Source organism: Mycetomoellerius zeteki, unplaced genomic scaffold (assembly GCF_001594055.1).
Source record: "Mycetomoellerius zeteki isolate Tzet28-1 unplaced genomic scaffold, Tzet1.0 scaffold174, whole genome shotgun sequence".
NCBI lineage: Eukaryota > Metazoa > Arthropoda > Insecta > Hymenoptera > Formicidae > Mycetomoellerius > Mycetomoellerius zeteki.
The window spans coordinates 175,324-197,864 of NW_017256696.1; the positions used below are offsets into that span (position 1 = coordinate 175,324).

At 35.8% G+C, this 22,541-nt stretch overlaps 1 protein-coding gene across 1 annotated transcript; it reads right to left on the reverse strand.

The window, feature by feature from the left end:
- Nucleotides 1-18,652: 18,652 nt before the first annotated feature.
- LOC108721515 (uncharacterized) lies at nucleotides 18,653-19,169 on the reverse strand. Its single transcript, XM_018446085.1, has one exon. It carries the CDS (start codon nucleotides 19,006-19,008, stop codon nucleotides 18,670-18,672), a length of 339 nt encoding a protein of 112 aa, XP_018301587.1. The 5' UTR covers nucleotides 19,009-19,169; the 3' UTR covers nucleotides 18,653-18,669.
- Nucleotides 19,170-22,541: the final 3,372 nt, after the last annotated feature.

Here is a 22,541-nt window from a genome sequence, read left to right on the forward strand (position 1 = left end):
TGATGGGTCAATTAATTAGGCGTTTATGGGAGTGGCTATTTAAATAAGTTGGACGATTAAGCCTTAATATCAGGAGAGAAAGTCGCTTGTCTAAAGGATTATTATAATCAAGACGCGTATTCTCGATTAAATAAGGTGGAGCAATCCGCAGGAATCGTTAACAATGAGACGCGAGAGATCCGACCTGTCGAGTTCGTAATTAATCCGACGTTCAGCGTACGAGTTTGCGCGTCGTAATTGCAGCGGAGAACACGAGCTATCATGCCCGCAAAGTTGCAATTTACTTATGATAATTGGAGAGTATTGGCGAACGTATAATAAAATGTGCAACCGCGCGAAGCGTGAGAGATCGTTAGCGTAAGTGCGAGGCACATATCTAATACTTCGAAACGTTTATAAACCGCGTTGTTGTAATCAGATCGTCAACATATTTTGACGAGCCGCATTTTTGTTGGATATAAAAATAGTCGCGAAACAGTATCTTATACATTATGTATATATATTAGTTTCTTATACCTCTTATTAAATAACGTGAGCTCTTTTCTATGGAAAGAACAAAAAGTTTTTTATAAATTATTTATATATGATCCAAATTTTGCTATTTATTTTTTATATCATAATGAAATTTTTAACAGAAATGCGCATTATGTTACAGTATGTTACACTAAGAAGAAAAGTGTTTCGTATTTTTGCCTATAATTGCTTGGTAAAACGATTATAGTTAGGAGCTCTATTTTTGCAATTATTACTGGAATAACGTTATCTAATAATAATTATAATTTTATATACAAAATTCTACAGTTGACCCTGAAAGTGACTGTAACGACGTAAACTATATAATTAATATAAAAATATAATTATTATTACTATATAAATCGATTAATAAAAAAACTTTCATTTTTTATCCTCAAATCAAGATGAAGTGTATATTAAAGTTTTTTAACTATACTCATCCACGTCCTATTATCACAGCACTAATACTAGATGGATTTTTATGCAATTGCATATTTTTACACTAACCTAATTTAAGTCGCCACTGCTTCTACTCAATATATCGTTATGTTAAACTAAAACAATGAATAAATTTGACACTATATAGTGTCAATTTGATACTATATAATATCGAATTGGCACTACATAATATCAAATTTATCCATAATTTTAGTATAAAATAACGATATATTAAGTAGGAGCAGTGGCGATTTAAATTACGTTAGATTTGACACTATAGATTTAACAGTATAGAAAACAGATCGGGAAGTAAGACTAAAATAGAAATTTATCTTATTGAAAAAATATTCGAAAAATGCATATTTATTTGTGCATATCGTACATATTTACATATTTGTGCATATTTGCATATTTTGTACACATTTTCATATTTTGTCTACATAAAAAGTAGATATCTACTAATAACTTATAAAAATGAAGCTTATAACCATAATCATTTTCCGTGCTATTATAGTCATAAACATTTTTCTCTCAGTGTAGGACTTCTTTTTCTAGTTTTGTGAATTTGACGAGACCGATTGATTACGATATATTTACTTATAAAGTTTCGACACGGTACGCAATAAAACTCCAAATTGTTATACTATGAGGAATGCGATTGACGTCTTATCTGGATATGCAGATCCGCGGACACACCGGCTCGTAGTGTCCAAATTGCACGCGTGCACGCGTGGCCGAAGGTATCGAAAAGTTTCAACTGAGAAGTTATGAGAGAAAACGCGACGTGAAACGAAACCGCCGATACACACGCGTCTCCGTTATACACAACGTCGGTACAAGAGGTTCTGAAAACGTCCGATCACGATGCACGATAGCCCGGTGCGTGCGGAACATTAAAAGCCGGTTTTACGGTTATTGCTCGACACCGCGGACATTCTTTTTCTCTCTCTGTCTCTCGGTCCTCTCTCCCCTTCTCTTCTGTTTTCTTTGCAGCAATAACGCGACCGCGGGGGTCAGAGTGCCAGACGGTAGCGGGACTATACCTGCGCGAAACTATTAGTTTATTGATTAAAGCTTTGCTTAACGCACTGTGACCTCCCTAAGTTCGTATCTTTATAGTTATCTTATCTTGGCACGCATATAGGTGCGAGACATTTAATTGTATATAATACGCGAGTCTCACGAAACCGCGACCGTAACAGTCTCACATTTTTCAGAATTAAAATTGTAGGGCGAGCTTTTTCCTCGATTTCACAGGACTTCATCCAGGAGTAGGATTATAATTATCTCCAGTTATTATCGCGTACGTTGTCGCTTGGTTTTGGCTTATGTCCGATTCATCGTATGCGCACATCAGGGTAGTGAAAGACGTACATTCTTTATCGCATCTCTCTTTGCCGTTGTCCGACTGTTCATCAGTCTGATTATCCGCAACGTTGCTTGCAAACGTTGCGTTTTCCATTGCACGTTTTTCACCGCTCGTGTGAGTGTACCGTTAATGAGACAGAGGAACTCTGGGGGATTTAATTTTATGATTGGTCCTAAAAGTATGTTCTTGGTCATTAATTTTATCCGTAATTCGATGCGAAATTCGATACTCCGCGTCTTCTTGGATTACTCCTATAGATTACGTCTTTAAACGGAGACACGATAATGCGGGATAACTCAGGACACCTCTCCCGTGCCTTTTTCGCGAAGATTTTAGGAGAAAGATCATACTCTTAACATGATTATGGAAAAGAGAACAATAATTAATACTTATTTTAATTGTCTTTTCTTTATAATTGTATATGGAAAGAATAGTTTTGCGCTAAAGTTATCTAAAAAAAATTAAGCTAAATACAGATTTTATCATCTACATGTAATGAAAATAATTTTGTTGGACCAAAATAATTATATAGAATGCTCAAACGTTGATAATACTGCAAAATGTTTTAATATTTTATAATTATTTTGATGGTCCAAATAAAATTATTTTTAGATCTGTATCTAGATAAACTTTTAGATCACTTTACTATTGAATATCAAAAGAGCATGATAACTTAGTTGCTTATGTTAAATAACATTTTGTTATTGTTAACTTCCATATGTGACACAATATAATTTAATCCATTTCTGTAATTAATTTCAAAGTAAACAGTGTTCGTATTAATGTACATACTTAGTAAATTGTAAACTAAATTTTGAATCAATTTAATACATTTTCTTGAATTAATGAACTTTATTGTTTTAGTCTGGGTTGTTCTTTTCGGTAAACTTCGGTTGATTACTCTCTTATGCTTTTACTCTTTCACTCTTTTGTTTACCCAGTAGGTAAATTATCACATAGTTTATCCGAAAATAGAATAACCAGCTCTTATAGTTAAATTAATAACATATTAAGTAGAAGTATAGAAGTAGTTTTGGCGACCTATAGAAAGAATTAAAAATGAATTCATAATCTCAAATTGCGTATAATTTGACATTATGAATTTAATAGTGTTCAGCAAAACCTTCTTTTCCAAATATGGTTGTTCATCATATATTTCTGCATAATATTTTTATTTTAGTGATTCAGATTGTCGATCGAATCTCGCGTCGGTAGTAATTTTAACGCGATCAGCTTTATATAGCGGAGTAATGTGTGTCCGAAAGTGAAGGAACGTGTCGACGTTATAGAAGGCGCGTTTATAAAACGGTGTTTTTCCGCAGCACTTGCGGCTCCTTATGGCGGATCTAGTTTTTGCTTGATATACTCGCGAGGTGAGATCGAATATGGCAGAGACCCACATTTTTGCCCGCTGTTCTGGGCAATTTCATTTGTGTACATGCCGGCGAACATTGTAAAAGGGATCGTGCGCATGGCGTGGCGTGCGATGCCGATCCAAATTGGTACAAGGCTGCGTGAGCATTTTACTCACTCTCGGCCATGGTAAAAGTATCGAAGTCAAGTATCGTTCCATACTGTACCGCGCAACTTCAAGTATTGTTCTGATCAGGACTTCTCGCTATCGATTAGGGACAATTTTAAGTCAACTGATCCTGCACGGAAAGATCGGTTTTGCCGAAGTATCTAAAATTTAGCTAGATACAGATCTAAAAATAGTTTTGGATCATGAAAATAATTATGTCAAAACAATTAAAGACTCAAACTGGTTGCTAGAATGCAAACATTTTTTTATAGCATTGCACCATGCTTAAATTTTCTACATGAGTATTTTGATGGTTTAACAAAATTGTTTTCAGATTTGTATTTAGCTTTATTTTAAACAAAATCTTTCTTTTCGTACGATATCAATCGCATCGAGTAACAATGAATTGTACGAAAAATTTTTTTTTATGTTTTTGAATCAGGCAAATAGAATCTAATTCTAAGATAAGTACATAGATAAAGAAATTTAAATAGAAAGATTTTTAATTTTAATTTTAATCTCTTTTTATTTGCTATACTGAAAGAATACTTTTATTGAAATCTAAAAAGCTAATAGCTAGAACTGAAAATAATTTTGATGGTGTTCAACAAAATTATTATACATCTATATTTAACAAAGTTTTTAGACATTTTAATAAAATTATTCTTATAAAAAAATATTCCGCTAAAAAACTTAAACCGGGAATTCTGAATGCACATGAGCCTATTTCTCTGTTTTCTGTACTTTTCTGTAAAGTGCATCTGTATTACGCTCAACGCGGCCGACTATGCATATCGCGCAACGTATAATCACGCGTGTTACCGGACGCGTTGCCATTAGCATAATTACGTCGCAGTAGTGCTGCACGATTATGCGTGTCACTGTAACGAGTTGGAAATCAGAGTGGCTCTTTTTCAAAGAGCGCCGTGCCAGAGGTGTTGCGAGACATCGTCATTACAAGTGTCTTTTGCGTCGCGCGCGATTATATCATTACGCATGAGTTTTGGTAATGATGATGTCATTTCGAGTATGACACGCCGGCCGTGTTGAAACATTTGAGTCTTAATAGATTTAAATACATCGCAGATATTTCATTGCGATATTGCTTACAGATTGCATTTCTCTCGACGTCGTTTCTACACCGTCCATATTTTCTGAGGGGGTAACCACTTAATGTGGGACAGTCCTCGAAATCATTATAAAATTCATATAAAATCTCTATGTATAATCCGATAATTACGTACATGCAACCACGATAGATCATTGTATAATATTAAATAAAATCGTATATTTTATACCAAATGACTTCATATATAGTGAAAAAAATTTGTAATCAGATGAAATCATATGAAATCATGTAATCTGTGACAATATTTCAGCTAGTGATTACTCCCTTGATAATTTCGAAGAGGTCGAATATTAACTGACGTAATACAGCTAAATTAGATTTAAATTAAATTTCATAACTTCTTTATAACATTTATAGAAAAAGCCGCCCATAAAAAACAAATTAATATTATAAATTTATATTGAATATAAATAAATAAGTAGTATGTAATAGATAATGTATTAAATATACTATTAGCAAAACTAATACAAAAACTATAATAGTAAATACTAATAAATAGTAAATACTAATAAATAGTAAATAACAAAATAAAGAATGTACAGGGCATATAAGAGTCAAATTAAAAAAATTATAAAACATAAAAATTACGATAAAAATATAATAATCTATAATTAATTAATAGAAAAAAGTAAATACATATTACATTACATGTTTCGGTCTCACGATTGAGCCCTCTTCAGATATTCGAAAAAATTGTATATACGCAGTGATGTTAAAATGATGAAACGCGCAATCGCAGAAATGGATAATATTATATAAGTAGTCGTGACCAGATGAATGTTTCACAGAGAAACAGAAATTGCTCGCATTCTGTTTCTCTGGGAAAATAAAATATAAGCTTTATACATAGAATAAAAACTACAGAATATATCTATAGAGTATAGAATATAAAAATAATTTTTTTCAAATTAAAACTTTTTGTAGCACACAATACGTGTGTGAATTAAGGATTTTTTCAATCCTCATAAAAAGTGTTAAAAAGCGTATGAAAAATTTAAGATGGGCTGCAATAAATCTTTGAATTCTTTTTAACGCCCTTATAAAGAGCTTTCTCAACATGACGGCCCGTATCTCAATGATATACGGAACGGCAATCCCGTACGGGATACAAGACGACGGGTTAACGTTAATCTAATTAATCTTTACGAGTGTAATTAGCGCGCGACCATCCTGGCTGTGAGATCACGTGAAACTTGCATCGAACAAGTAAGTGACGGTTCCTTTATCTTCACGAGTAGCAAGTACACGGATATCCCATCGTACGAAGCAATTTGGCGGCTGCCAGCAATCGCCCTATACCTACCTTATTCGTCCTCCCGGGATTTCTGCCGTTGGCACATTAGCAGTCGCAATTTTGGGTGACCGAAAGTACGAAAATAAGTCTTCTCTTCTGTGATAAGAGGTAAATTTCAGTCCTCTTTTCACCGTGTTTTTAATTAAAAAATTTATCTTGAAAAAGACAAATTACACTGTTAAATTATAAACTTTCAATTTACAAATAGATGTTCTCAAACTAATAAATATTTTTTATTGAAATGAGATAGAGCATATGATACCTTTTAATGTTTTTTTCTTTTATTCTTATTGTATGCAGTATATGTATAAAAAATTTACTAAATCTTAATATTTATTTTTTTAGTGATACAAACTGTAACAATAAGTAAATATTTACTCATTAAGAAATGATAATTGAATGAAATTAATGGTTCTTGTACCAAATAAATATATGTCTTAGTTTAGTAAATATTTTATTAGAACTATTCTACAACAAATATTTATTAAAATTTAGTATATTCTTCAATATATAAAAATGAATTCCTTTTATTTGTCTTCTTATATATTTTACGTTTATGATTTTTATAAGTAAATTATATAATAACTATAATTTTTTTTGCTGAAAAAATAAATAAAATTTAATAGCATTTTAAGAAAAGAAAATTTCTTGGTGTTATGCTTATTAAATTATGCAAATAGAGAGATACAATGAAATTTCTCGCTCCAATATAATAGTGTGATCCACAAATCCCGTATGACAGAAATGCTCTAAATTACTTTAAGCCATTAACGTGCAACCAAGTGAAATTATCGAGAATTGATAGTCCTGTCGCAACCGCGAGAAGGTAATTTCCTGGAGCGAACAAAAACGACTTGATGTCACTGCGAGATTTCTGGTTTTATTGGGTCGTCGATCGCGTTCGGTGAGAAAAGACGGCGATAAACTCTCGCCGCGCGCACTTTCGTCACCGTTCGGCGTTAATGTGAGCGTCCTTGATTTTTTAATGCATTCCGATTATATTCTTCCTTCTTTTTTTCAACGTGAGCAAACGCTTTTTCGGAGGTGCGCCTTCTCTCTGCGCATCAGCGAACGGAATTGTACAAAGAAAAAGAGTGACATCGGAATTTGCGTCTATTGAATTATCTTTATTATCATTCAACACACGTGAGTTTGGAATAATAATTCGAACGATAGCAGATTTCAAGATATGCATATTCGTTCTTCCATCGGGGAAAAACGAGAAACTATTTCGAGAAATGTAAATAATCGGCGATAATTTCTTGATGTAGAATTTAACACCTACGTTATATAATATCCTTAAATATACAATATAATTGATATTAATGTGTTTCATATTAATGCAATTTACTGGTACCTTAACATACGTGAATTTTATTATAAAAAAGCAAGAGTTTTATTTGTAAGGAAAATACTTCCCTTCCAGCTTACAATTTATGTCTGTAAAAGCTACATCAATGTTAATTAAGCAATATTATGCAATATTGATTAGTCGTGTTCTTTAAGGTGACCTTACGGTCAACAATGATCAGTAATATTGAATCAGTAATACTGACTATATGCACCAATATTTTTAGTATTTTTACCACCTCACATGATCAGTATTGTTAACAATATACTTTAATTTTACACACATTATTTATTGCACTGTGACATGAATCCTAATAAATCGATACTGATGCTCGAGAATCAAAGTCCAGACCGTCAATATTGTACGTCAATCCATCAGTATTAATCGCACACAGTAATATTGTCAATATCTGTTAATACTGACAGTGTTATTGACCGTGTAAGGTTATCTTTGTATATTATTTTTTGACTGTCAACCCATATTTTTGAGAAACCGATCATCCGAAGTTCCAACATTACTAATATCATTTGAGAATATCTGCAGAGATAAACATAATGGTACTTTTATTGAAGTATCTAAAAATTTAGCTAGATACAGATCTAAAAATAATTTTGGATCATCAAAATAATTTTGTAGGAATTTTAAGCATGATAAGAAACTGTAAAAACGCTTTTTACATTCAAATAACCAATTTAAACGTCCTGAATCATTATTTTGACGTTTTGAGTTCAACAAAATTATTTCTAGATCTGTAACTAGCTAAATTTTTAAATACTTCAACAAATCGTTCTTTCTATATGGTTACTACCACTGTCTTTTTCTCTGATTGAGAGTGGTTATTGTGACGCCACTGTTTGTGCGAAAATAAACGAACAGCAAATCTCAGGAACGGAAAGAAACACACGGTATCGGTATTCGCGCCTCAGCATCAACGAGTGGTAGCGCGACGACGATCGGTTTTCTCACGGTGTTCGGCGCGCCACCGACGAGGACGAGGACGTGGAGGACGTGGAGGACGTTCGTGGTTGGTAGAGGGTGATTTCACCGAGATGGATTGGATGTCTCTCGCGCGAGATCGCCTTCTGCACGGCACCGAGGGTTGACTGATTTGTGTGCGCAAGGTTCGCCGTCGCCTTGACTTTACTTAAACGGGAATAAACGACACCGCTCCGTGTTATCCGCACGTACGACCGTCTCTCTCGCCTTCCTTACCAATCTTTCTGCTCCTCTTTCTCTCATAGGTGCTAAGAAACTGGAAGTCCGAGGGAGATAGAGAGAAGAATCGGCGAGATAGTGCGGTGGTGCAGGTGTAGAAAGGCGTCGTCGCGGCTCGCCGATTGCGGAATAATCGGCCGGTGTGGGAGCCGATACGTGCGACGATACGATAGAACCGCGGCAATGGAAAACCCCGTAGTTGGTAGAGAGTAAGAGATAGATATCGAATTTTTCGCTAAGGGATAAATCCAGTTTTAAGGTCATCACCAGGTGATGTCCGCGATCGTGAGAGGGTTGCGTCTGAGAGACCGTTCAAGAACGATTTCAAATGATGAGATGTAACTGGGCACGAATGTGAAATAGAAAGAGAATTATATAGAAGCTTGATGTCGAAACGCTTCTGCGTTACGTTTCAGAATGTGCACAGAAAAACGATTTTGAAGTATCTAAAAATTTTATAAGTATAAATCTAAAAAGAATTTTGTTGAACCGTCTAAATAATTATTTTAGGTAATTCAAGCATGATAAATTTGTGCTGCAAAAATTATTTTTTAATATTTTTAGCAATTAGTTTTAGCGTCTTACATTATTATTTTGGTGGTCCAACAAAATTATTTTCTGATCTGTAAGGTAAAGTTTGTTATGGCCATAAAAGATAGTCATAAGTTGTATAAATTTCTTCAATAATTGCTAAATAGAGCATCTTTGTCGTCATTCCAATCAACCTTATCTTTTCTGTATGATCATCTTACCCGAGTTTACCTTATTATAATTAAATTTGAGATATTTCAGCAAAATCGTCTTTTTCGCATAATTTAGATTACATCGACGGGTAATTTTGCGCCGCAGTAATGAAAATTAAAGGGAAAAGGGTACAATAATGAAACGAGAGTTACAATGAAACAGAGAATTATAATTTATACCGACGTTAGCGCTACTTGTATGCGATACTTCTTACTTAGCGTCGCGTATTGTGAGAAATCAGCTTGTATGGAATTTGGGTGAAAAATATTTGCTGCCGCAATATTAACGTAGAGAACAAGAAAGGAGCTCAGCTACTGCGTGAATAACGTACAACGAAATTCGAGACAGAAATCACTAATTCCAGATTATATTATCGCATGAAATACTGTAATGTGAACGGTTGAATAGAAAACCTAACTTCTGCACGTTCTTTAATTATTATACAAAGGTGTTCGTTTGGATGCTTTGTTTGCTGACTTCATCGTTATGGCACATACCTTCGTCCGTTTCCCCACGAATGCCACGCTTTGGAATTAATGACTCAACCCACGCGAGTCAAAGAACAATTATTATAAACGTAAAAGGAAACCGTCCTGCGCAGGTGTAACGATGTCGAGATGTGATTCATCTCGAAGGGATGTTCCTATTTGATCGAGTCTCATTGTTTAGAGATTATCGCACAAAGAGAGTTCGCAATTAATCTATTGTATGTAAACTGTACTATTAACTACGGAGAAATGTTTTCGTCTAATTTTAACCAGAATTCATATTCGATTTCACTTAAGCGATATTTTAGCTCACATGAAAGTTTCTCTTCATTTTCATATCAATATTTCATATTTCACGAAAAACTTGAAGTATTTAAAAGTTTAACTACATACAGATTTGAAAATAATTATATAAGAGACGCTCAAACTATTTTCAGAATATCAAAACTTTTTGGAACATTGTCACCAATGCTTAAGCTTTATTAGTTCTACTAATTACAATATTTTGACATCCGACAATTATTTGCAGATCTGTATGAACCAAATTTTTAAACTGTAGTAAAATCATTGTTTTCCATGAAGCCTTAACTGTTTTGAAAAGGAAGGATTTTCTCGCGTAGTTTAAGATAATAGAAAATTATTCCTTTAGGTTGAGTTTCCTACTGACACAAACTAACGATCACTCGCAGCTAATTAATACTACCTGAATAAAGATGGTGATTCAATGGCGGTGTCCGGTTTCATTCGGATCTTCCTTGACCGTAAACGGCAATTCCACCGTCGGCCCTTTGCTCTTCCGTCCTCCGTGGGACACGCGAGCCACGAATGGATCGTAAAAATCGCGGAACGTGGGCGCCCGGCCTCGACCAGGGCTGATCATTCCACGGCCGATTTTTTCCGGATAGCTAAATGGAAGAACGGTGTTGGCCGACCGGTGCAGTACGGTGTAACCTCGCGTGTGTACGTGGCGGTGCAATGTCGGATGCAACATCGCTGCAACGACAAAGGAACGAGGGCTTCCGCCGCGACTCTTATCGCTCTTACGTATTCCAGCCGATCCGTTAGATCTCTTTCACGGATATACTGCTCCTTTGGCCTTTGGCTTCTACGTCCGTCTCCTCCTCCTCTTCCTCCTCCTCCTTCTCTTTACCTGTTCTGCCTTCGTTCTTCCTCTTCTCTTGATCGGGACTGAATACCTTCATAGGTTTTGTCCCACCCACGAGACACCCACTTCGGAATATAACTTTTAAGCCCGCCGGCCGATGACCAGTTATTGTTCCTTGGTCGTTAGAAAGCGCGATATTATTGTAAGGTGAATTAAAATTTTCTCTATAAACTCGGGGATATTTTTGGCACGTCAGCGTGGCAACAAAAGTTTCAGGGAAAGTAGTTTCAGTCATGTCTGAAAAATTAATCGATGAAACACTTTCTTTGCAATCTAATTTTAATTCATCAGAACATTGAACAAGAATAAGCTATTGCTTCTTTTAAGTTCTTCACAAATCTTGATAAATAACCCCCCCTTACAGGATTATTTCTTTTCATGTATCTTCAGCATCGAAATTCACTTTATATTTTTGTCACCAAAAATATAGATTCGATAAACCAGTCTCTGAAAACAAAAAAATTTCGTATAATTCAAACTCAAATTGCACGATCTCATTAAATTAATCTCTCATCATATTCAGCTTCAAATACCTTTTTTACACGGAAAGAACAATTTTGCTGAAACATTTAGAGATTTAGCTAGATACAGATCTAAAACAATTTCATTGTACCATCAAAATAATTATATTACCAGCTTGAACATCCTACGTAAGTATTTGAATAGTCTAACAAAATTATTTCTAGATCTGTATTTGGCTAAATTTTTAGACACTTCAAAACCGTTTTTTCCGTATATACGACAACGTAGTAGACTCGAATGCTATATATATTTTTTTATTGAGGTTAACTGTTATAATGTAGTACATTGTCTGTAATTCAAGGATATTTGCAAGTCATCAATTGGCCATCTGGCTAAACGGCAGCACGCGCATCAAATAAGAAAACCTAACGCAAGAGTCGCGCAAACACCCGTGTTTCTATCCATCAGTTTGATTATCTCGGAAAGCGAAACGACCGCATTGGTGGCTCACGCGGAAAACTCGTTCCTAATTGCGTCCATCTGATCGCGGCTAATAGCTCGCAGTGCAGTTCTCTCGCGCGAAGGTAAACGCGCGAAGGGGTCCTCGACAATGGGCAATAAGTAACGCAGGCGGTGTTCGATCGCATCTCGCCGCGCCTTCCATACGCTAACGAGACCATTCCCAACGTCGCGATATTTTTCGACCACAGTTATCGTACCGCTATTATCGTCCTCCCCTGTGCTTTGTCCTCCGTGAAATTCGTCACGTCTCGACACCCATCGCCATACGTCATTATCACGCGTACGCTTCGATGAGGAGCAAGCAGGATGCCTTTAAACACCTGCATTTCTCAGCGATTCCATCCTTTGTTAACGCGAGCGCGCAGCAAAGCGCACGCGATCGGTATCGCACCTGGGAAAAGGAGATGATGGTTTGACGGTGCTGGTAGTCTAAAGGAAAGATAAAAAGGGGAAAACGAGATGATCGTTTGTTGACAAGGGAGACGACAGTGATTAATGGTTCTTTCTTCCTGTTATGCCTTTAATGTACGATGGCGCAAACGGTTGAACTTTTTACTCTTACATGAGAAACTATAGTATGTCTTTGCGTTTTTTTAAGAAGATAGTATGATGTGGTAAACTTGAACTCACGCATATAATAACTACATGAAAAGAACGATTTTGTTGAATGTCTAAAAATTTAACTAGATACAGATTTGAAAATAATTCTGTTGAACTATTAAAATGATTATGTAGGACGGTAAGCATAATAAGCAATGTTGTAAATAGTTTTGACGTTCTAGCAAGTTTGAGTGTCCTGTGTAATTATTTTGATGGTCGAACAAAATTATTTGCAGATCTGTATTCAGTTAAATTTTTAGATACTTTAGCAAAATTGTCCTTTTTGTGTAAATCATCATTGAGTAAACTCATCTTGTGTAAACGCATCTTGTCTGATAAATTCTTTCTGATGAATTTTATCACAAAAAGGAAGTAAAATTAGGCTTTTTAAAGATCTACATTTTATATTAGACGAAAGTATAAACACAACATAGATAAATTTTTATTGGTGACAGCGATTTTCTAGATTTGTCAGAAGTATAAAGAAACCACTTTTGGTTGGAGATTAATTTGATATAATTGATCTTTCGTAAGAAGCATAAGATATGTTCGCGTCATAAAATGTTTTATGCACAGAGAAATCATCTTAAACGCAATTACGAATGAGGAAATCGGACGCCTACGGAGCGATCTACTACAAAGAGATCGGAGTTTCTTCTTTGGAGAGAGGGGAGGGGAGGTTTCGTAGGAAAGGGACTTGAAAATCGTAATTTAATATAGCCATTAATTGCGGCGCTACGTTACGCTCCGCCGCGCGCAGTTGCGGTATCATTTTCCCAGTCGATTCGTCGCCGTGGTCGTCGTTGTCCGGGTCCGTTGCAATAGCGATAATGTGCCTTTCTACCACCACGTTCTAGCACCGATACGGATCTTAAGGAGATTGTAATTATGGAAACAGCTGCCTGATGTACACGTCACAATCCGATTGCAAACGCTGACTCTACCTTCGTGGTTTTCCGTCTCGTATCTTTTTTGTATGATTTCTCTCTCTCTCTCTCTCTCTGTTTCTTTCTATCTTTCTTTCTTACCATCCCGGCTCTCCTCCTGTTCGTATCTTGGACCGACGTACATTTATCCCGTTGTTCTTTCGCTCTCTCTTTTTCTTCTTTGCTCTCCCTGGCTTATGATTAACGGCGCTGATGCACCTGCATCGCGGTAAGTCTACTGGATTCAATCCCCGGCAGCGAATTATTTTTGTTTTACAAATTTTTTTTACGCCAGACCTCATTCATACAAAAAACAATGAAATCGCAAAATAATACGAGACGATCTTGCAAAAGATATATACAGTTTCTAAATTTTTTAATATTTCCGCCTACATTTTATTGCTATTTCTCAAATAAAGTGCCAGAGAATATCTTCTATGATTATTAAAATCGATTCCTTTGAAAGGATTATTTCCGCAGAATAAAATAAATAATATTTTTGCATTAACTAAAATAAATAAATTTTTATGCGTTAATAATCGCGGAAATTCATACAAATTATCGTTATATACAATTCATCGTTTCGCCTGTTATTAATCAGTAGTGCATTAATATCTAATTTTAAAACATTTTGAGACGTGCTTAATTATTATTTGCAATCGAGAGTTGGGATGGCCGTTTATTTCGCGTAATTAAATCTTCCCGTGCGCGCAAACACACGTTCATACTAAGGGTGCGCTTCTGGAATTTAAATGGAAATAACGGAATCTCAGGATTCTTCGTTAACAAGATTTTGCCATTGCGCCTAGTCCCGGCTAAATCGCGGACTCACGGAGACGTAAGCATGCATGTAATGAAGATGTTTTCCGGCGATACCTAAGATTGTGTAGTATATTAATATTAATGGCGTCGGAGTTAACGAACTATGTAATCGACATTCCGAGCAATAACCACGCTCATAGAATGTTAATATTTCCGCGACCGGGTGACCAATGTTTATACCGAAGATGACCATCCTCTATCCACGCCTGCGTTTATATTTCGTACCTCGGATGTGTCTACGACAATTTGTTTGCACGCCGCGTATCCGAATGAAATAACGTAAAAATATTAATCTCCACAATACAATCATATATTCTCTTAATTCTATTTTTATTTTGAGGTATTCTTTTTCTTTAACATAAAAAACATCTCAACTTTGAAATGAGTTTTCGATTTACGTATTAACTATACATTTGCTTGGTTATTAATATTTAATTATTTTAATTTTGTGGAATTTTAATAATGTTATATCTTTCTTAAACTGAAATATGATAGAGATATATGTTGAGTTTTGATTTTATGATTTAGCTAATTTACTTTTACGTTTTATTAATTTATCAAGTTCCTCGTAAAATGAGAAATATGTTATAAATATATGTTTTCAATTTCTCAATACATTCTTCCACGTTCGATACAATTTTGCAGTTAAACTCGGGAAATTCGATATATGTTCGAACGATCGGATTCCAGCGTGAGTAAAGTCTTCGAGGCAAATTTACAGTTTCAATGACACGCAATACTTGTACATATCGTTTTCAATTACAGAAAAAATTTTTTTCTTTCCGTTCACTTTTCTTCGAACATCACTACAGCTTTATTAGGACGTGCGATTTTAACGAAAGGAAGAAACAGAATCACACGACCTTGTTAGAAATATATATGTAGTTTTTTTTATCCATCCAATTACTGTCTAGTGTTACTGTATTCTCATTACTTACCGTATAGGAAATGGACAAGAACTTGATAGAGTTTTATTCGGTAGCTCTGAAGCAGTTTTCCTGATAAAAATATGTGTAATTTTCGTAGATATCTGCCTACTTATTGTCCAGTAATAGTAGATTATTATTAGTTAAAATATTGCGTAATCCATTCATTATCTTATTTATGTTCAATAAATGGATTCAGATTTTGCGTATTGTTTCTGAGCAGTAACTGCAGGCAATGCGTTACATCTTGATTGGAATCTTGAGAAGTTTTATTTCTCAGTTACTAAACAAAAGTTAATAAATGTTCAGTAATTGTTCAAAAAATGTATGAAATTTTTATCAGAGGACATTAGGTATTAGATTAGATTTTTGCAATCTCTCGCATTGCCACATTCCTGAAAGTGTAACATTCCTGAAAGTGTGAAGGTTTAATTAATTAAAGCGAGAACTGTTAACTAAAGTCGAACAGGAACCGTCGTGCAACTGTAATTATTGCTTCCTCGTTTTCGTTCGTAACGAGATTCACGGCTGTCCAGAGTAGAGTTTGAACGAGCAAGACGAATTCGCGCGAGAGATCCCGTGAAATCCCACACGATGTTTTGCATGCGGCCTATCTCCATCAACGGCGTCTTGCATTTCGTGCTGGCAGTGCTGGCACGCGCGACGTATAGTGCCCGGGGTGTATAAATACGATCTCTCGCATGCGACCTCCTTCATTATGCCGGCGCGGTGCAAATTGTTCCGGTTTACGTTTCAAAACTCGCGTGGATACATCCAATCGAGTGTTTAACAAGCGTCAAGCCCTCCCACGGTGGCTGTTATCGCGGGCCATTAAACCACGTTTTTGCTTATTATTCCAATGTGCGCTTTCATTGTCACAGTATACGTTGTTCAGGAGCTAGCTCAAGAGTATATCTACTGTATAAAATAACAATAAGACTTAATAATAATTAGCCTAATAAGCCTATTTGAGCCAATCACAAGATATTTATTGTGTGAATTAAAGAATTAAATCATTACATGTATATTAATCGTAATTCATCGTAAACGTTTCGACCTATGATTGAGATCCTTATCAATACTTCAATACGCGTTAAAAATATATCTGAATTGTCCAACTATCATCATGGTATTGTCCAACGCTTTGTAGGTCATCAAATTCATTAGTTTACTAAATACAAAACAGATTTTAATATGTATGTATCTATATACTAATAAAACTTAAACTTAATGTTAATAACAAAGACATTCAAGGCTAACGAGAGTCAGCGTGGGAGGGGGTGCGCGAATTGTTAAATCAGTAAATTTACTTCATTCCTATACATTGTAATTATCAACAGAACTAATTTGCTAATTTATAATTGATATCAGTGTTATGCGTTCATAATCTCCAAGTCACATTTTACCTATACGATTGAGATAAAAAATCGAAGAATTGATAACAGCGTATAAATTACGATGAGAGCGAATCATTATTTTTTAAAAACTGTTTCTCCGTTCTAACTAATTATACGCTAACATTGATAATGATCCGATAAGGATCGAAACGTCTGTTTTTGTTTATAACTGACACATGTTATTAAAGTTTAGATTTTAACTAATTTATATGTTTTATTTACTAACTTTGTAAATTTTAACGACTGCAGACTTTTGACTCGTAGCCCTTTCTTTTCTCGTTTTTTACGTCACTCCATTTGATATACAGTGTCTTCTTTATTCAATATTCTTGAACGTTTCACCTGTCTTTGGAGTCCTTATCAGCAATCAAACACATACATTCTTATAAATTCTTAAGAATATAATAGTGTTACCATATTGGTTTATGCAAAAATAAATACGGACCTATGATATATGAGGCAGAATGCATCATAAAAACTATCACCGATCAAGCGCCCATAAGTGTTCATAAACCGATTAAATAGTCTGCAATTGCGACAAATAATACGCGATGCGCTTGGATGGTTGCGCTAACCGCAACAAGAAGACTAAGGAGCAAGTTGCGTGATGCTGAGCCGCAGCACGGGAGAAGATAGTGCGGTCATTCGGATGTGCCCAGGTGTAAATAGCCTTTCCGCCAATCGTCTCGTCGCAAATTATTGTAGATCGAGTATTAAGATTACGTGTTGCACAATAATTTCGATGAGCTTATAAATTAAGCAATTCCGACTCATCTTGAATTATTATAGGCCGCCGAATCATTGACTTCGTTTGCCGCAATCATCTCAGAAATGTACGATCCTCGTCTGGTTACAGCCGCATTTTTCTACGCCGCAGCGGATAAATGCACGTAACGTAGCTGTGGATTATTACGCGAGCGCGAGCACTCGGAAAAACCAGAAAGAAAGAGAAAGAAAGAGAGAGAAAGCGAAAAAGAGAGAATTACTCGAGGCACAAACCAACTGATGATGATTGGACAATTTCATACGCGGTGGCTGGTGTAGTACCGTCCCTCGTCGGTAATCACTCTATTTATCATTTGCCGCGTTTCTCGCTTTATTTAATAGCGACGGTAGCCCACCTGGCACGGAATGTGGATCCTGGCGAAATATTGCCACGCCGCTGCGCCAATAGATCAGCAACCTCTCCATGCCTTCCTCACGAATAATCCGCGCGGATATTCGCACTCCTATCAATCGCATAGCGGAATTTATATGCGCGATATGCAACGTACAACTACAGGAATATCCGCGGATGGAATGCGAGGCGCCGGTATGTTTGCGATCGGTCTTTACAAAGTGAAAGCGTTACACGGGCAATTTCCGTTTGGCGAATTCGGAAACTGATTATGAATAACAAAAGAATAAATGATTATTTTAGTTTACTCGATTTTTTAGAATCTCTAAGAAGTTCGGTTAATTATTGAATTGCAATTTTGCATCGGAAGGACCCCGCATGAGTTATGTAGAAAATTGGATCCCGATGAAAAATAAGTTAGTTTTTATATATAACGTAACTTATAATGCGGAGAACAAAAGATGTCGTGTAGACACAAAGCTCAACAGTGGATGATTCTAGAGTTATAGTATAAATGGAATCATGATACTTATGATTATTGTATTTTTCAAATGTAACTAACGTCACACAAATACTCGTAATTTTCTTATTTGTAATTTTGAAATTTGTTTAATATGTACGAGGGGGGACCCAAAAAAAACGGAAATTTCGTCATAACTTCTTTATTTCTCAATATTTTAACACCAAATTTTGATCACCTTCAAAGTATTCGCCATTGACCACAACGCACTTCTCCAAACGATTCTTCCATTGTTCAAAACAGTTTTTAAATTCACTCATCGGGATGTCCTTTAAGCCTTCCAGCGATTTTTGTTTCACCTCCTCCACAGTGGCAAAACGCTTTCCTTTCATATTCCTTTTGAGTCTGGGGAACAAAAACCTCCAAGTAGAGCTTCTGGTTGGCAGTTTGACCCGGGGGAACGAACTCCGCGTGCACAACACCTCTGCAATCGAATCTGCCACTGTGGAGGAGGTGAAACAAAAATCGCTGGAAGGCTTAAAGGACATCCCGATGAGTGAATTTAAAAACTGTTTTGAACAATGGAAGAATCGTTTGGAGAAGTGCGTTGTGGTCAATGGCGAATACTTTGAAGGTGATCAAAATTTGGTGTTAAAATATTGAGAAATAAAGAAGTTATGACGAAATTCCCGTTTTTTTTGGGTCCCCCCTCGTATCTTGATGTAGCTTATCTATTTTCTAAGTGTTAAGTCTAGGTTTCTATGCAGCTTTATGTTGTTACCTCACCTTTTGATTGTGCTTGCTACCATAATATTCTGTCTTTCTTGGTTTTCTTGTAAATTGTATGCACATCAATAAAGCTATTATTATGATACTAAATATATATTTGAGTTGTAATGTACTAAAGGTGTAAAATTTGTGTTCACACATCTTTGGTACTGTAGCTAAAAAAAAACATCTTTGGCACATTATAGCTCAAAAACCATCTATTATCGAGCCTTGTATGTGTGATGTCTTTTGCTCACCATATTATAAGCTACATTATCTATGAAATCTAACTTATTTCACCGAACTCAATTTTTTATATAATTAATGTTTTACAGGTTTTTTTCTCCTTCATTGATCTCCTTCAAAATGTCCGAAAGGATCAAAAGTATAGTGCAAACGTTGAACCTGTTTTAACAAGCGAGATTCACGTTATTCACACGCAGATGGATTTTTCTGAGGTTTCGCGAGGCACTCGTTTCATGGAAACGTTGCGAGGGGCGAGTCCGAGAGGCATTCTCCGCGAGTGGTAAGCAACTACGCCCCTTAATAATCATAAAGTACACGAGTACGCGTCTACACGGGAGTTACGTAAAAATCGCACCAGGGGTACGCTTAACCATTCATAACCAGTTGCGCAGTATTCATTATCGGGCGGTTACACCGCCGCGATTAAAATTTCTTGCGATTCCCTTCCTTCCTTCTTCCTTCCCTTCGTATGTGTAATGCGAGTTTCTTGCGGTACACATCGGGGCCCCGGATATTCTCTTCGGTTTCAAAGCGCTGGTCGCATCGCACCGGCTCAACCCTTCGACCTCCATCGCAGCGGCTTCCCACCTGCCCTTTAGATTTCTTTCTCTCGAAGATACTCGTGCGGGATTCACGAACCATGCCCCGCCAACTGGCTGATATAAGCGATTTCTGCAATCTCGAATTTCCTGCCGCGTCGGAGAATATCGACCGTTCGTTAATTAAATTATCGGCAAGCGAAAGTTCTTCGTAAACACGTATACGGACAAACCAAGCAGCAAGGCTGCTCGCAATGTGAAGACGGACTTCGAAGAAATCAAAATCAATATACATCATTTGTGTTCATATATTGAACAGCCTTAACGTCTTTTAAAGTACCATTTTTGTCGTTATTTTGCAGATTTTGGAAAGATTAATCAGTCATTCGTTTACACCTATAAATGTCCATTTATACAGAAATAAAGAAAAATGTTTGGTTGAATTAACTGTAATTCCAGTGAAAAATGAATAATTTAAAATTCTGGTTAAATCTATTGGAATTCTAGTAAATTTATAACCAGAAATTTAGTAGATTTAACCAGAATTCCAGCTAATTCAACTAAATATTTTTCTCCTTGTATCAATGTATTTTAATTTTTTAATCTCGGTTTAATTTACTCTTTATGTGTTTTTCATTCTTAGAACTAGAAGAAGATCAAAATTGAGATTAAAGTTAAACTATGCCGGTATAAAAATATACTTTCGTCTGTGATATTTTCGATAACTTGCATTTTTGTGTAATTCAACACAGGAAAGTCTTACGGCTTGGCTAACCGTGGAAAACTTTGATACGACAGATGATGAACGTTACAATGATTCGCAATTTGTTCAGCGAACGGCTCGCCTCGTGTTCGCTATCAAACTGTTTGCGGATCTCGACGTTGTACATCGGCGACGCACGCGGCTTTTCACGGCGCCGCGCCGGCAGGGAAGAAGCGCACGCGGACATTGATCAGCATTGAGATGGCAAACGATAATTTCTCAGTGTCGTCGCAGTTTATTTACGACGTGCCGGTAATGGAAGAAACGTGCGACGACTGGCGAATATCGACACGATCGAATCAGAGGGGGAGAGAAAGAAAGTACGGAACCCGCGGGCTGCTGATGGAAAGAAGAGAACCGTTTTCACGCATCTCGACCGATTGCGCGATTCGAATGCAGCGAACTTTTCGCTTGGTCGAACGTTTTTTTCGAACGTTTCTCTCAGTTCGTAGCTAACTCGATGACCGTGTGGTAGCAGCTTCCTTTCGTGACATTGTGCGACTTTCGCTGAACTAAATTGCAATCAATTGATGTCAATGGCCCATTTAAGATTAGATTGCACCGACATTAGTTAACGTTAATTCTATTTAACTAATTCTCTTTGTAGAAAAGTACAGAAAACCGTAGGGCTGCTTAAAGTATAGACGATCGGAATAATTACGAGAACAGTTAAGTATCGTTGATGTAGCATGTTAAGTGCTAGAATTGAAGACGAGAGATCTTGAATTCAAGTCTGTGAGATTCCGTTAATTTATCCGCCAGTATCTACATTTGTAGCGAATTTGATTGGATGCACTCAGTATGCACTGCTGCACATTAAAATCTTCGTACACAAATTAACGTAAATATGTTTAATGTTTAATGTAAATACAAAAATGGATTGAACCATGAAATCCTCAATATATTTTTTATTGCACTGTTAAGTAAAATCTGTATTTTGTAATTCGAAATATTTGCATTGTATTTTTACACAGATTAAATCAGTGTACAACGACTTTAATATGAATTAGTGTACACTAGTGCGTCCAACCGAATTTGCTACTGACGTCAGAAGTTGGGATCCTTATAAACTATCAAAGAAGAGAATTACTAATTAGTCGTAATTAATATAAAATAAATCTGTGAGAACTCCGATTGATTCCGGTTATTTTTTATTTTTATTATTCCATCTTAAATCAAAATCGTACTTTTTGCTTATCATAACACATTGCTTTTATGAAGAGACACTTAAGTGCTAATTTCCAAGTTGATAGGTGCAACTTATTAAAAAATTCTCAATTTAATAATGATTATACATATAATTCAAAGTTTCAAACTCTCTAAAAGTGAGAATCAGTGTATTATTACTGAAAAACAGTAAATATTCGCTAATAATTACGTCAGTTATAAGACTTTAAGTATAGCACTAAAGTTAGTAATAATACACTGATTGATACACTTTTAGAGAGAATATTAAAATCTATTTTATGTCAATAAAATTCAATATTATATTCAAAAATTACATTTTATTTAAAAAATCTGACACTATCAATATTTCTCATAGTTTATTTTTTAATATTAATGAATAAAATGAGATCAGCTTATACTACATTTTCTACATTCTACGATATCCTACGATATTTTTTTCATTCAAACTGCGGGGACAGCAATAACATCTATTATTCCCGTGGCGACTTACATCGCGATGCATCTAGGTATATAAAACTCATCGTTGCCGACGCGTTTTCGCTCGTGGGATAGCTTTAATCTCGCGTCTCGCCGCCGC

What these genes read in the sequence shown, in the direction of transcription:
- LOC108721515 (XM_018446085.1), bottom strand. Translation starts at nt 19,008, where the DNA reads ATGTCCTTTAAGCCTTCCAGCGATTTTTGTTTCACCTCCTCCACAGTG.